Source organism: Ursus arctos, unplaced genomic scaffold (assembly GCF_023065955.2).
Source record: "Ursus arctos isolate Adak ecotype North America unplaced genomic scaffold, UrsArc2.0 scaffold_2, whole genome shotgun sequence".
NCBI lineage: Eukaryota > Metazoa > Chordata > Mammalia > Carnivora > Ursidae > Ursus > Ursus arctos.
The window spans coordinates 56,334,223-56,350,932 of NW_026622874.1; the positions used below are offsets into that span (position 1 = coordinate 56,334,223).

The 16,710-nt window shown below is 38.6% G+C and overlaps 1 protein-coding gene across 1 annotated transcript in view; it reads right to left on the reverse strand.

The window, feature by feature from the left end:
- The window catches only part of AIDA (axin interactor, dorsalization associated), a 35,667-nt gene extending 18,978 nt beyond the window's left edge, over nt 1–16,689 (reverse strand). Inside the window, exons 1-4 of the mRNA XM_026517287.4 lie at nt 16,375–16,689; nt 8,769–8,838; nt 1,604–1,657; nt 932–986 (exon numbers count right to left, since the gene is read on the reverse strand). Coding sequence (XP_026373072.1) covers nt 932–986; nt 1,604–1,657; nt 8,769–8,838; nt 16,375–16,484 — 289 coding nt within the window. The 5' untranslated portion in view covers nt 16,485–16,689. The remainder of the gene's footprint in view (nt 1–931; nt 987–1,603; nt 1,658–8,768; nt 8,839–16,374) is intronic.
- Nucleotides 16,690–16,710: the final 21 nt, after the last annotated feature.

Here is a 16,710-nt window from a genome sequence, read left to right on the forward strand (position 1 = left end):
ACAAAAAAACTAATGGAAAGCAGTGACTAGAAAACCAAAATCCTAATTATTCTTATCATTTAAAAAAAATTGAACATTATAATCTTTAAAACCATTACAAAACAGACATCCTCACTGTGGCTAATCTTTTTTATAAGCCATCGATGTGCTTTTCTTAAAATAATCTTAATAGGTCAGAAAAGACCATATGTGGTAGATTTCATTTATACAAAATGTCCAGAACAGGCAAATTCACAAGACAGAAAGTGGATTAATGGTTGCCTAGGGCTGGGAATTGAGGAGTGGGGGAAGCAGGTGTGTGCTAAACAGGGACAGGGCTTCTTTCTGGGGTGATGAAAATATGGTGGACTGTGGTACTTGTGCCTTTTCCTACTCTGCAAAGAGAACATTCATATGAACAATAAAAAAACATTCTTCTAAGAGAACATTCATGTGAACCAATAAGAAAATCTTATTTGGCACATCCCAACCACCAAAACATTTGAAGCAACTGTTTACTTCAAAAAAGCTTTCAAGAAGAGACAGGAGAAGGGGGACAACAAGGGAATCTTTTGTAGAGCATCACCAACAGCTGGACTGTAGTTTTTGAGGCCATGAAGGATAAATGGGCATCAATAATTGTAACTTTATACTCTCCAGTAAAGTCTACTGTAAATGTTTACCAAAGTAATTATAGCTTTATTAAAGTGGTTAAAACAAAGGCTGAAACATATGAATGAAGGAGAACCTGGAATCAAATAATTTTTCATATTCTATAATGGTGAAAAGAATAATAATTACTATAAATATTACAGGAATTATAAAAGCACCAAAAAATCACATAGGACTAGGTAGGAACAGAAATGAATAAGCATCTATGCTAATAATCTTCATATCTATAAGAGATTAGTTTTCTAAAGGAGTACCACCAAAAATAAAAAATAAAACTTACTTGGTTCTAGCTTCTTCAGGTCCTCCAGTTTAAATTCTTCTTGAGACTGTGTGGACTGAATTTAAAATATGCATATTACATCTTTTTATTACAAACATTTCACTATCCCCCTATGTCTTTTAAGTAGTAAGAACTAAATATTCAAAAAGTGGACAAAATAAATGAATCCATTTCATGCTTTCAGAGTAGAAAATGAAAAGTCCCGGGACGCCTGGGTGGCTCAGTTGGTTAAGCGTCTGCCTTTGGCTCAGTTCATGATCCCAGGGTCCCGGGATCGAGTCCCACAACAGGCTCCTTGCTCAGCGGGGAGCCTGCTTCTCCCTCTGCCTGCCACTTCCCCTCTTGTGCTCTGACAAATAAATAAAATCTAAAAAAAAAAAAAAAAAAAAAAAAAGAAAGAAAGAAAATGAAAAGTCCCAAACTGGTTTTTATTTGTTTTTGTATTTTGGAACATTCGGGCTAAAAATAACAAAAAACTGAAGTTATACCTTTTCTCTCTACAGTTTATTAAATATGAATTAAATCTTTTAATAGGAGCTTAACCCATGAATTCCTATTGCTGGAAATCTCTTCTGAGACGATACTGCTTTTAGCATTAATGCTTAAGGTTTATTAGACTAGCTCATAATGATTTTTTCTTATATTAAAAAGCAGGAAAAAAACCGTGTTTACCTGTAAAGCTGCACTTCGTAATTCCAAGCATGTTGCAATTTTGCCTATGGTTTTCTGTAGGAAAAAGAAAAAGCCATAAATACTGAATATATTGCAAGCGTTAGTTGTCAAAACCATGGAGTTAATTTTTATTAGTAAGGGATCTATAATTTTTTTAAATATTACTTCTTCGAAGCATCTTGCAGATTTTAAAGAAAAACAGGAGGCAAAGGGCTAAGATAAGGGAGAGAATGTGAGTCTATATTTTCTCCTGACCTAACTGTACCATGACCAATTTTAAATCAAGTTTGCTTTAGATTTATTTAAAGGGCAATGAAAAGGTCTTCCAACATCTTCCCTCCCAAGCTTTGCCCTCTCTTCATCTCCATTATGCCTGAAATTTGCTAAAAGATTTAAAATTAAAAATATCTGAAAGCAAGTGAAATAGTATCATTTAATTTTGACATAAGTCCAATCTTGACTTGTCTCATTAAATATGTACGTAATACTTAGCAAAATCAATACTTGTGATGAATGGTGGCAAGTTTTATAGTCAGATCTGTCTTACATGAGCTATAAAATGGATATAAATGATAGGGTACAGTCCTTGCTTTTAACAAGCTCAAGTTCTATTACGTGCGATGAGACTACAAAATCACTGTAATACAAAGGAGAGAGCCTTGATTCTTATAAGCTTTAGCAAAGTGAACCATCACACATTCTGAAGAAACAGTGCAAGGATCTGTGTTAGAAATCAAGCCCCACGGGGCGCCTGGGTAGCGCAGTCGTTAAAGCGTCTGCCTTCGGCTCAGGGCGTGATCCCGGCGTTCCGGGATCGAGTCCCACATCGGGCTCCTCTGCTGGGAGCCTGCTTCTTCCTCTCTCACTCACCTGCTGTGTTCCCTCTCTCACTGGCTGTCTCTCTGTCACATAAATAAATAAAATCTTTAAAAAAAAAAAAAAAAAAAAAAAAAAAAGAAATCAAGCCCCAGGGGCGCCTGGGTGGCACAGCGGTTAAGCGTCTGCCTTCGGCTCAGGGCGTGATCCCGGCGTTATGGGATCGAGCCCCACATCAGGCTCCTCCGCTGTGAGCCTGCTTCTTCCTCTCCCACTCCCCCTGCTTGTGTTCCCTCTCTCGCTGGCTGTCTCTATCTCTGTCAAATAAATAAATAAAATCTTTAAAAAAAAAAAAAAAGAAAAAAAGAAATCAAGCCCCAGTGACTGGGAGGATTTGTAAAACTGAAGAGTTTAGAAAACCGTCACGGTTCAGTTGTCTAAAGTCTCAAACTGAAAGCAGAGGGATATAGGTTTGAAAAGTGAAGAGTGAGTGTGAATGTGAGTGTGTGTGTGTGTGTGTGTGTGTGTGTGTGTATGCTGGGGGCAGCAGTGGTCTTTCTGAAGGGGACCTTCCATGACTAGCTGAGGAATCTGTTATTACTTTAGCAATAAATTACACAGAGGTTTTTGAATAGAAGAATGATGATCAGATTTGACCTTTAGGAAGACTGTTATGACAATGGTCTCCATAGGTTGGGGGAGAAAAGGGAAAAGACTACAGGCAAGAGCAGTCAGGTTACTCCAGCTGTCCGGGTAAATGAGAATCAGAACAAGAACATGAACTACTAGAATGGAAATAAAGAGGAGGAGACCCACAGAAGAAATATCTTACAAGAGCAGGCAGCTGAATTAGGCCCATTGACATTCTGAAGTCCTTCAAAAGAAGGGCATTTCTTATGTTTTTATTAGGAATAAATGCAGACCATAACAGTGAAGGATTCACGTACAATATTTGCAATACCTTCACATGAAACATTCTTTGGGAAAAAATGACATGTTTTTTTCTACACGTACTGATCACTTGCAAAGGTTTAGTAAATTGGATTTTCCCTTTCTTTATAAGATAAACGAGGAGCAAAGGAGAGTAACAAGTACTGTCCTGGCCCCTGGTACTCAGGCTAGGAGGCATTATGCAATTACCTTACTGACAATCGACAGCTGGTGTAGCCAACTCCAACCACCCCTGACCCAGACAGGACCCTTGGCCAAGGAATAAGTAACACTCTATCTCCACAATCTTTAAAAATTCCTTTTAATCCCAATATCACAGTTAAGAAAATATCCAATTTTATTCTGAAATTTTACATTTAAAAATTACGTTTAAATTTAGTAACTTCAAAAGGACTCAAGATAACTCAGATATTTATTTACTCTCTCAAATAGCTACTGCATAGGAACCAGCAAGAGTCTTTTCTACATAAAATCTAATATTCCCATTGTTGTTCAAATATACCACTCAATTCTGACAAAACTAAGTGATTTAAATATATAAGTAAATAAAACAAAATAAATAAACTATAAAGTTTTTTATAAAAACATAAATACAATAATACAGTAATGGCTAACAGCTATTAAGTACTCAAGTTCTAAGTGATTTATAAGCATTAATTCATATAATCTTCATTATAACCCTGAGTTAGAGACAATCATTCTATCAAAGTGAAAACTGAAGAGAGTTATTAAGCAGCTTGCCCTAGACACCCATGTCTTCTATACATACACTAGTAATATGTACAATAAACCGATATACTTATTTTAATACCATTTGGCCATACTTTTCAGGTTCTTTTAAAAATGCTTTTTAAAAAGAATTCTGTATTAAGTGAGCTGTATCAATGAGTAAGTCTTTAGAAATATTAGTTAACTCCCTTTCTTTCATTTACTATGAAATCCATTTGATTTGAGGCTGTTAACATTTAAGATAAAATGTAGTTTAACAATTACGATTCCACTAATAACCCATTTTAAATTTAAACATTTCTGCAAGTTAAGCAGAAGCAACAGCTTTTTACACAGAATACTGAACTATGGCAAAATACCAATAGGCATTATTCATAACTACTTTAAGGAACCACACCCAACATCAGTATTAAAAAGGGAGCGAAACACTATCATTTTCAGCTGCAGCAATGACTTTTAAAACATGTAGCATTTATTGATGTCAAAATCAAGTGCTTGCTACTGTTACTGTGTCACCTTTCTTAAAAACAAATGGTTAGGAAAAATGATTAAGCAACACAAGGTCGCTTGTGTCCAGGTATTAAATACTATTAACCAATGTACATTAAGACTAAGCACTGAAGGTAAATGAAGTTTAGTTTTAAAAGATTTAAATTATTAGCACCTCATTCAAATCAACTGCTCATGCAAAATATGGTACAGAAATGGAAAATGTTCTCGTTTTCAGAATATTGGCTATTTTATTTTGCCAATGGTAGAGAAATTAATAAAAACAGCAACTAAGGAGAGGATGGAATAAAAACAAAGAGCCAAGTTAATTTTGCTAAAATATATTCAATTTACATCAGGAAAAAGTTTAAAAAATACACATAAAATAGTACCATTTCAATCCAGACTTAATTTTTTTTATTTAAACAGCCAGTCATCTACTCTCTAGCAGGGGGGAGGCCGGGTGGGAGAAAAAAGAGGAAGGCGGGGGAGACAGTGGAAAGGGGGAACCTATAAAATATAAAACAAGCACATAGTGCTGGAACTCTCATTACTACCAAATTCGATTCAAAACAGGGAAAAACTTTCTAAGCATCATGAGACAGGATGTTCCATTCTGTCCAGAAACTTACATGAGAAAAACGACGACACCAAAGTAGGGAATTTAATGGAATGAAAGCTTTTGGCAGCTATTCTTTGGCTACTAAACTCAGTTGTTACAATGACAAAACTATTGAGGATTGAAATGAGAACTAAGTCCACTAATCATGAGGGAGGATCAAATAAGAGTCCTAAACGTTCTCATTTTCCACCAGAAATCTTTGAGAATATTATGAATAGCAAATCCATGTGAAGATTTTTTTTAAATCACCAATTAATAAAGTTGAGAGAGATCAGTAGTTCTGCTCTAGAGTTTAGATTTAAAATAAATACTGTTAACATGTGTATGTTATTTTCTCAAAAATTAGTATTTCTCTGATCTTAAATAATTATATATGAATAAATATCAATAACCTAAGACCCAACAAAGCATTTATTCATCAACTATTTTTCAAAGCTTATTGTAAGACAGTAAAAATCTTCATAAAGAAATACTGGTTTTTATTTTCATTTTTTTAAAAAAGATTTTATTTATTTATTTGACAGAGAGAGAGACAGCCAGCAAGAGAGGTAACACAAGCAGGGGGAGTGGGAGAGGAAGAAACAGGCTCCCAGCGGAGAAGCCTGATGCGGGGCTCGATCCCAGAACACTGGGATCATGTCCTGAGCCGAAGGCAGACGCTTAACGACTGAGCCACCCAGGCGCCCCTGAAATATTGGTTTTTAAAAAAATTTTCCAAAGTCTCACAAACTATGAACGGTTAGCATAATTCTAAGATTTGTCACTGCTACAAAAACACTGAGAACAGCAAAAGCATAAAAAATAAAATTCAAAATAGTAAACATAAAGAACAATTTTGCTTAGAATAATATAAGGTATATTCTGCATTTTCCTGAAAATGCAATTGAGTTTCTTCTCCTTAGGCTTATAGGCCAGGTCTGGCATTCAATTAATTTTGCAGACCTAACAGTTGGTTTCGAAATCTCCCATAACGTGTTCTTCGGAACACTAAGCCCAATGAGGTGTCCTATAAAGGGAAGAGGGGGGCAGCCTCCAAAAGCAAACAAATTTAAGAAACACTCCATTACCCAAAGTTTTACTTCAACATACACATTAGCATATTAATAGCCCTGACAAGCCACAAACTCTCTGTTCAAATAACACCTATTAATTTTTCAGAGCCAGTGTTCCCCCAGATCACATCTGGGAAATCTCTGTTCCCTAATTATTAACTTGGAGCCTCTTAACTTTTTCCTTGGGTGACATTCAAAAATAAGGTCTATATGTCAGTATGAGTTGTTTGGCCCATTGTGAATGTTTCACCTGTATTTTTTAAGAAAATTAAATTTGTAAATGCACACAACTTGCCTTAAGCTCCTAATGTAGTACAGACTGATTGGGGGTCCTTCTCCAAGCCCAAGGAATAGGCAGGCAGGCACAAGCTCCCTCTGTAGTCACAACTGGCAGCCACAAATGCCCCCTAGGCAGGTATTATAAATAACAAATACCTCAGAAATCAGGCCTCCAGGAAAGGAGGAGGTACAGAAAACTTCAAAGGTATAAGTCATTAGAAGACGTAGGGCTATCTTTTAGGATCATTCAAGGTTATCGAATCCCTCATTTCATACATGAGGAAATTAGGGCCGCAACACAGAGCCCAGATTCAAGACCAGGTCTTCTGACTCCAGACCTCAGGCTTTTCCTTTAGGTCATGCTGCCTCCCAGGACTTCTGTGTAATCTGAAAAAAAGGCAGCATCGGTGGCTACTAAGGAACAGCTATAAACTAAAGAATAAAAAGCATCATCGAACATCAGCTTCAGCCTTAGAAAGTTAAAGAAAATTAAGAAAAAGTTTCTTTTTTCTTGTTAATCATTGTATGACAAAGCTCATTCTTGGTGGCATTTAAAAACATTTTAGGTCAACTCACCTACTATTTGCGGTCATATTGCTCACAGGTCCTATACCTACGCAAGAGGCGCTGGTGAAAAAGCACGTAAGTAACGCAAGACCAACAGGTGATTCAAGCATGGGGAGGGGGTCATGAAACTGTAAAACTTCCCTAAGCTTTCATCTGTTTCTGTATGCGTAACACACTTTGTCAGCTATTAATTTGCATACTCAAATATTTGAGATTGTTTCAAAATTAATTTTGTGATGCCAGCTGATCACTTATTAATCATTTCCTAGAGTTCGCAAATCTTATAGAGGTGATAAAGCATATAGTTTTTGTTCCTTTCCTCAAGCAAAACAATCATTTCTTCTGTGGTAACTACTTTCCTGGACTCAAATCCTAAATTTCCTAAATCTACTGCATACATTAACAACTATAAAGGAAAAAAGAAAAATGCACCTGTAAATTGTAGTAACGTGTTTTGTTTTCTAAATACAAAAAAAAGTACAGATGATGCAGATACTATTTTTTTTTTTTTAAGATTTTATTTATTTATTCGACAGAGATAGAGACAGCCAGCGAGAGAGGGAACACAAGCAGGGGGAGTGGGAGAGGAAGAAGCAGGCTCATAGTGGGGGAGCCTGATGTGGGGCTCGATCCCATAACGCCAGGATCACGCCCTGAGCTGAAGGCAGACGCTTAACCGCTGTGCCACCCAGGCGCCCCCTAAGTATTTTTAAAATGCAAACATACTGACTTGCGTGAGAAATATAGCTAACCCTAATCTTTAGGGTTTTTATCTGTTCAAACGCCTATAAGTAAGAGTCAAATGAATACAGGCAAAAGGACTAAAATAAATTTTAGGCTTAAAACGCGTGCAAAAAACCACTCCCATCCCTTGTACAGAAAAAGAATTAATAAAAACAAATTAAGTCACTATAGTTTTCACAATGTCTTTTCTTAAGAGATGAGGGAAAAACTGACCCAGTAATTTTTTTCATTATCTACAGGATTAAAATTTGACTTAACACTAGATACTCTGCACCAGGAAAAAATGGGACTTGTTTCTTTCTGTTTCTTTTCACTCTTTGAAAGCAAAGCTTCTTAAAGTATCCCACTTTTTATAATCTCTAAAAGTCCACGGCATCGACTCAACACATTAAAATCTTAATTCAAGAGCACCACTGAGACGGTTTACAACCTTATGCATTTATTTTGCTGATGGATTCTTATGCCAAATTCTTGACTTGAACTATTTTTTTTTAATTATAATTTTACTATTAACTTTTTTCAGTGATGGTTTTGGGGGTTTTGTTTTGTTTCTTGGCTTTGTGTTTGTTTTGAGAGGAGGAAGGGAGTAAGAAAATTCAGAGTTAAATAAGTCTTGAAGGTGGACATAATTACTCACAAACTTCAGCCTCTGGAATCTACCCCTCTCCCAGAGTGTAGACAGTCTCCACTAAAGTTAAAGTCTAAATGGCTGAGTCGAGAAATTCATCAAGTGAGAAAGTTACTAAGTGGTACATCATGTGTTATCTCTCAGAGATCACTTTATGTCCCCAGAGCATAATCAGTGTCATTCTTTGTACTTAACTATAACAGTTTCTGTTGTTTTTGCTTAATGGGTTGAAAGACAGAATTCTTTTCATTTGGAATCTGATCATACGGAGAGACTATTTTATAGTACCTTTTGTTCTTCTGTGAATTCAGAATTATTGTGTTGCGCTTGGGCCTCTTTTTGTAGATGTCTTGCTAATCTGTAAGAAGAAAAAAATATGTTCTTTAGAATTGAAGGAAAGCAAACTACCCCAAATACAACAAGGTGAGGTAATTTAAATCTTTTAAAAAACAGACATGAAGTAAAATAATATTTTGCTGTGTTTTCAAAGTATAAATCTACATCAGAATCAAACAATACAACAACAACGAAAATAAGATATAATACTTTTTATACCATTGCACTGGGACAAATTTCAGCTCTAGGCAGTAAAAACAGAATCTTAGAGCTGGAAAGAATCTCAAATGGCAACTAATCCAACTTTCTTTCGTGTGCATGAATTTCTTCTTTAACAAGCCAATAAGCAGTTGCCCAGATTTTGCTTAAACACTTCCAGGGAGCACCAGTAATAGTACCAGCCAGAGACACTTTATCAGTCTATCATTAATTTGCTGATAAGATTAGTTCAAATAACAGCCATGACAAAATGATAAGTCTATTAAATTATGCTTTTCTAAATATTTTTCATGAAAAATAAAGAAAATCCTCCACCAATCAGACCTGAAGATCACTGTTTGCCCAATTATCATTCTTAAAAAGAGCAGTTAGGCCTTGGATGAGTTTTCAAGGATGGATCTGTGTTACTAGTCCAAACTCAACAGTAAGGATCCAAAGCTCTTTTTTTTTTTTTTTAAGATTTTATTTACTTATTTTGACAGAGAGAGAAAAAGAGAGTGCGCACGCACAAGCAAGGGAAGGGGCAGAGGGAGAAGCAGGCTCCCCGCTGAGCAAGGAGCAGGATGTGGGACCTGATCCCAGGACCCTGGGATCATGACCTGAGCTGAACACTTAACCAACTGAGTCACGCAGGCACCCCCAAAGCTGTTTCTAAGACAACAAAAGCTCAAAGATTGACTCTTACAATGAAACAATAAAAGGACAAATAACTCAATTTAAAAATGGGTAAAGAATTTGAACATTTTTTTAAAGATGATTTATTTTAGAGAGAGCAAGCAAGACAGGGAGTGAGCAAGCACGAACAGGGGGAAAGAAGATATAAAAATGGTCAATAAGCACATGAATATCATTAGTCGTTAGGGAAATACTAATCAAAACCACAATGAGGGGCGCCTGGGTGGCACAGCGGTTAAGCGTCTGCCTTCGGCTCAGGGCGTGATCCCGGTGTTATGGGATCGAGCCCCACATCAGGCTCTTCCGCTATGAGCCTGCTTCTTCCTCTCCCACTCCCCCTGCTTGTGTTCCCTCTCTCGCTGGCTGTCTCTATCCTGTCAAATAAATAAATAAAATCTTTAAAAAAAAAAAAAAAAAAAACCACAATGAGATACTACCTCATACCCACTAGGATGGGTACAATTTCTAAAAAAGAGAGAGGAAAAAAATAATGGTGTTGGCAAGGATATGGAAAATTTGGAACCTTCGTACAGTGCTGGTAGGAATGTAAAATGATGCAGTCACTGTGGAAAACAGTTTGGCAGTTCCTCAAAAGTTAAACATAGAGTTACCATACATATAACCCAGCAATTTCAAAATTCTAGGTATAGTCCAAGAACTGAAAACATGCTCACACAAAAAAACCTGTACACGAATGTTCACAGCAGCAGCACTATGCATAACGGCCCAAAATGGAAACACCCACAACGTCTATCAACTGCAGAACGGATAAACAAAATGTGGTGCATCCATTCAATGAAACAGGAGTTGGCCGCAAAGAGGAATGAAGATTGATACAGGCTACAACACAGATGAACCTCAAAAACCTTATGCTAAATGGAAGAAGCCAGATGCAAAAAAAAAAAAAAAAAAAAAAAAAAATCACATATGATTCCAATTACACAAAATGTCCAGAATGGATAAATCCATAGAGACAGCAGATTTGTGGTTACCTGGGGCTGGGGTAAGGAAGGAGTGGAGAGTGACTGATTCAGGTATGGGGTTTGAGGGTGATGGAAATGTTCTGAAGTGAGATGGTGGTGATGGCTGCATAACACTGTGAATATACTAGAACAACCAAACCGTACAACTTTACAATGAGAAATCTTATGTTATGTGGTATTTATCTCAATTTTTAGAAATTTTTGCAGGAAAAAGACCCCAAAGAGTTGAGAGATTCTTTGATGAAACTTTTTGTAACTGGCAAAGGAATTTAAAACCGTAATTCTCAAGCTACTATACTATTCTGGGTGGAGAATGGAAGCAAGAATGCAAAGGGTAGCAAGTGTTAGATTTCCTACTAAGCCCACTGCAAAAGACAGTTCACGGAGTCTCCAAAAAAACGTCTTAGATGAGAGTTCTATTCTATGTAATCATGTCTTTAAAGATCAGGTATAAAGTTCATTATATTTGATGGCCTCCATCCAATCTATGAAGGTATGCATCCTCCTTATCATAAAATATGAAAACTCCTACATAAAATCGTTGACATTTGCCAGGAATCACTCCACTATGTTAAACTGTGTGCATCCATTTATTTTACCTCAAAAGGTAGAAACCCCATGATATCATCCTATGATGTCATTTAGAGACCCACTCTTTGTGGATTCTATACAGAGAAAGCACAAATAGAAACAGACATAGCCATTATCCTTGTCCTTGCTCTGCACTTGGTTTCTAACTCTTGCTGGCCTACCACTTATATGAAGTTCTCTTTTAGGAATTATAGTCTATATTTAATGATAGTCAACTACACATCCCCAATCTCAGGGAAGTTTTAATGTGGCACAGTTTCTTTATTTGAAAAGTTCTACACATAATATGCTAAAAGTGACTGTTAACCTAAGCAGGGTCGCTGTCAGAGGAAAGGGGGTAGCTCTAAACTGCTCAAATGCTAACAGTCAGCAGACAAGGATGTTAAATTCAAACAGAATCCTGCTTTTAAAAATTAGGCAACAGACTGGGAGGAAATATTTGCAAATCATATATCTGACAAAGGACGTGTATCCAGAATATATAAAGAACCCTTATAAACTCAATAGGTAAAAAACAAGCAACCCAATTAAAATATGGGCAAAAGATTTGAATAGACATTTCCTAAACCAGACTTACAGAGGGAAAATAAGCATAAGAAAAGATGTTCAGCAGCATTAGTCATAAGAGAAAGGCAAATTAAAACTACAGTGAAGTACACTATACACCTACTAGAATGGCGATACTAGAAAAGACAGACGATGACAAATGCCATCAAGATGGAGAGCAGTAACTGTGAAACACGGCGGATAGAAACATAAAACTGTATCGCCAGTCTGGACAACATGGCAGTTTCCTCCAAAAAAGTACACATAAATTTACCATACGAACCAGAAATTCCACTCCTTGGTATCTACCCAAAAAGGAATGAAAATACATGTGCACACAAAGACTTACATGTGAATGTTCACAAGAGCATTACTGATAATAGTCAAAAAGTAGAAACAACTCAAATGTCCCTTAACTAGTGAAAGGATACATGAACATGGTATATCCATTCAATGTAATGCTATCCAGCAGTAAAGAGGAACAAAGTACCGATATATGTTCAACGTGGATGAACCTCAAACACATTATGCTAAATCAAAGAAGCCACATACAGAAGATCACATTTTATATGATTCAATTTACATGAAATGTCCAGAAAAGACAAATCTTCAGAGACAGAATATACATTAGCAGTTGCCTGGGGCTGGGGCAGGAATATGGAATGATTGCAAATGGGCACAAAGGATCTTTGTGGGGTGATGGAAATGTTATAAAATTTGATTGTAGTGATGGTTGTACAACTTGGTAAATTTACTAAAAAAAAAAAAAAATCACTGGACTGAAGATGTACAATGGGTGAATTCCATGGTATGTAAGTCATACTATTTTAAAAACTATTTTAAAGACCTGGGTGAAAAAAATAATTTCCTAAATCCATAAATGATTGCACCATTTTAAGACAAAGTGAGACATGATTTTGTCCACTGAGGGACAATCCGCATGCTTTGGATATCAGATGAGCAGCTAAAAGAGTTGACATTCTATTAGGAAAGGTGAGAAACCTCTCAAATAGTCTCTAGAGAATAATCTCATCCCACAAAGATGCCTACAGGTCAAACAGCACTATTCTCAAGAGGGAGTTTAAAATATACTTTAAACACATAAACAAGTGACTGAAAGAAACCCCACAACAATCCACGACAGAAATTAGTGCTTCTCAAACTATCTGCACTGAAGGACTAGTTTCCTTCCCCAATCTGTTCCAAGCTAACACTTCCATAAAATATAATAAAAACTCTCATGAAGATGTCGAATTGCTATTAAGTTTCTAAATCTTAAATTTCAATTCCTCTACCTCATTGCAGACCAGTACCCATCTGTGGACCCACTCTGAGAAGCACTGATGAAGGCACAATAAAGATGATTAAGAGCAATATTATTCAGTCTTCAAACTCATTCAAGAAGTATTTTTTGAGCATCCGTGTGCTAGATTAATACCTCGGCATTGATCCTGTGAAGCATCTGATTCTGAGCAACAGAGTCTATACCATTCTACCGTAAGTTTGGGGTCATGTATCCCCAGGTTGCTGAAAGATCTGGTCTGCTTCATGGAATTAAAATTGACCACGTATCTTTTGGCTAGCAATCCTAGTTTTGACATATTCGTTTAAGCCTTCCGACAGCACTTTAATATCAACTCAATGCTCCCACAGCATACTTCTGAATCTATATTCATTCTAAAGAATACAAAATATCTAAATAAACAATTATTTAATAACAGCCTAGCATCATTAGGACACTAAGTATATAGTAAAGAACAAGACAACACCTCCAACTCTGCCCTCTCAGAGTTTACATTCAAGTGGGGAAAGAGACAATAAACCAAATGAGTTTGTAAAATGTATTTTAGGTGGTGATAAATACCACGGAAAAAAATTAAGCAGGATTGGGGGGGGGTCGGTTAGGATGTGTAAGACTAAGGTAGAGGGAACTGGGGTGGATAACAGGTTTCACAATTTTAAACAAGGTATCTAGAGAGAACCTCACTGAGAAGATACCTGAACAAAGACCTGAAGGAGGTGACCAAGCGACCCAAGCAGATAATGAAGAGAGGAATGTTCCAGAAAAAGTACAAAAGCCCTAAGGCAGAAGCACACTACTGGAAACAGCAAGCAGTGTGGTAACATATATTCTTTTCATACTTCTGTAATAGCAAAACCCAAATACTTTAAAATCTTCCACTAGACTCTCAGGGCTTTGAGAGTAGGAATCAAATCTACACATCTTTACATCCTCTGCTCTTGTTGTCGCTGAATGTTTAAGCTACAGTATTCTTACATTGTGATGGTATAAACATGTTTCTTTCCTCCCCAATATCCCCTCTCCTATAAATTCCCTGTGTGTTCCAAGACCATAAAGTCCTGCTGCCTACCCAATTAGAAATGCTAATTATCCTAGACTCTTCCACCTTCACTCTCAATTGTCACTAAATGCTGTCAACTAAATGCTGTCCACTCCTTTCTACAGTATTTACTGGCCCCCCAATGGTCTTCTTTTCTGCAGTCTTTCCTCCCAGATAACTGAAATAAAAAAGACAATTTGTCTTCATTTTTGAATATATTAATTTTAAATGCAACCTCATTTTATATGTAGCGTATGTGTTTGCAAAATTTAAGCCAATCATTACTCCTCTGATTTGAGACTGGCAGTTTCTATAATTTGAGAACTTCTCTGAATCATGAAGTTCAAAGGTTAGTACTGTGGTCCAATAATAGATTTGTATGTGGCTATTACTCTCATTGAGATGTTTCTAGAAATTCCAGCTAAACAGCTTGCATACTCAATTTTCCTTTGAATTTCAATTGGACATGGTATTCTTCACTTTCCATTGTGAAGTCTGCAGCTGAGTGCCAACAGCTGCTAAGTCCCACCGCATCGCAAGTGAAGGCAGCTTTACATTTCGGGGTACATGATTCTAGTTGACCGGCAGAATGAGTATACACAGGTGCTAACTGGCTATGGTATGGTTAAGATATGTTCTCTGGTAACGAAGGAAACCTTCTCATTTGTCCAATTCACTTACACACGGCATGTTAAATAAAGTGTCTTAAGCACTATGCCGTAGAGCAGTCAGGATTTGGAGTTAAAAAAAAAAAAATCCCAGATTTCATCAGCAGTTTTATGACCCCTGTTAATCTGTTTAACCTGAGCTTCAGTTTCCTCATTTTGTAAAATGAGAGTAACGTTCTCACTAAGTAGTTGCAGGAGCGAGTGAAGTCAAGTGAAGATGCAAGACAGACGCTAGTACTTGTTATACTTGGCAGCATGGCCCAGAGCACGGTTGTTTTCAGGGCTCTTTGAAACTACAAGCCAGTACCACGAGGGTAGAACACATCTGCACATTTAAATTATATTAATGGTCAGATAAAAACAACTATTGTAGGGAAAGGAAAAAGAATTTAAAGCTTCCAAGTCTCAACCGTATATTCTTTCCAGAAGACACTGGGGGGGGGGGGAATTTTACTCACATGGTTTCATACTCAGTAACACCTCAAACAATAACTTGCTTTTAACCAAGAAGTAAATTAATGGCAACAGTTTGCAAACAATGGCATTTTAGCAGGCAGTTCTTATTTTCAGTAAAAGGTGCAAGAAATTAAGCAAGGTTTTATATACACGTAAATCTTGTCTTTTAATTCAAAAAACACCCCTGAAATTTTTTTGGGGGGGGGAGTCAGAAAGGCTATAAGAAATCCGACTTCGGGTCAAAGATCAAAGAAACTGGTACTCACAAAGTACCCTACGGCTATACATTAGACACAGGACAAGGAGGAGGGACCCAAAGAGGGAGTGGTGGCTCCCGTGCGTGGTCTATTAATTCAGTTTGCTCTCTTCTGTTCACATCCTGCGCGGACTCCACCCAAAGCAACCGAGCAAGGGGGTGGGTGGGACTCACACAGCCAAGCAAATAACAGTCCCAGAAACCGAAACGGAATCGAGGTGAATTGTGAAAACACTGCTCACCAGAAAGAGGGGTGGAGAAGGGGCGCCAGAAGGGACCCTTCCCTTGGCTGGTGAGGCGCCCCTGTTCGCTGCTTCCTGGGGGCGCCCCCTCCTTTCAAGCGCCCCCAGTTCCCCCCAGTCCTACACATGGGAGGAGGAAGGCACCATGCAGAGCAAGGCCACTCATCCCTGGAACGTGGGCGAGGAACACACAAGTATCCCTCAGAGATTCTAGAAAAGAAACTGAGGGGCAGCAACCTGAGAGAGGCGGGGGAAAGGAGGAAAGGAATCCGACTGCAGAGCGGGGGACAGGAACTACAGAGGTAGCCTGCCAGGGCGGGCGCCCCAGGAAAGAGAGGCTACCTGTTGAATGGAACTGGCCCTGTGGCGGCGGAGGGGGAGAGGGGCGCCAAAGCCCAGCGAGCGGACCGTCGTCTCCAGGGCAGCCCGTCCGGGGCCAGCGCGATCCCAGCCCCAGTGCCTGCGGGGGCCCCACCCTGGGAAGCCTTGGCTGCAGATAGAGATAAGAGACACCGACAGAAGAAAGGGGGAGGCGGCCGACTGGAGCCCGGCTGGCCCGCTCCCGCGGTTAGTCACTCACATCTGATACTCGTCTATCGCCTCCACCAGCTGGCCCCAAGAGTCGAAGTCGGCGCCTCTCCGAAAACTGGCGCCCCAGCGCTGCAGCAGACTCCGGGTCACCTCCGACATGGCCGGTGCCCACCCCGTCCCCTCCCGCCCCTACCCCAGCGAGGCCGGGCTCTAGGGCGCCATCCTCCCCGGGCCTGGCCCCGACATTAACAGGGCCAGGAGGAACCGCTACGGCCACCACCGCCACCCGCCGAGGAGCCGCCCAAGCCCATTTGCCGCCACAGCCAAACTTTGCGGCTCTGAAGAGGCCGCCCCGCCGAGGCTCCGCCCCCGAGGCCCCGCCCCG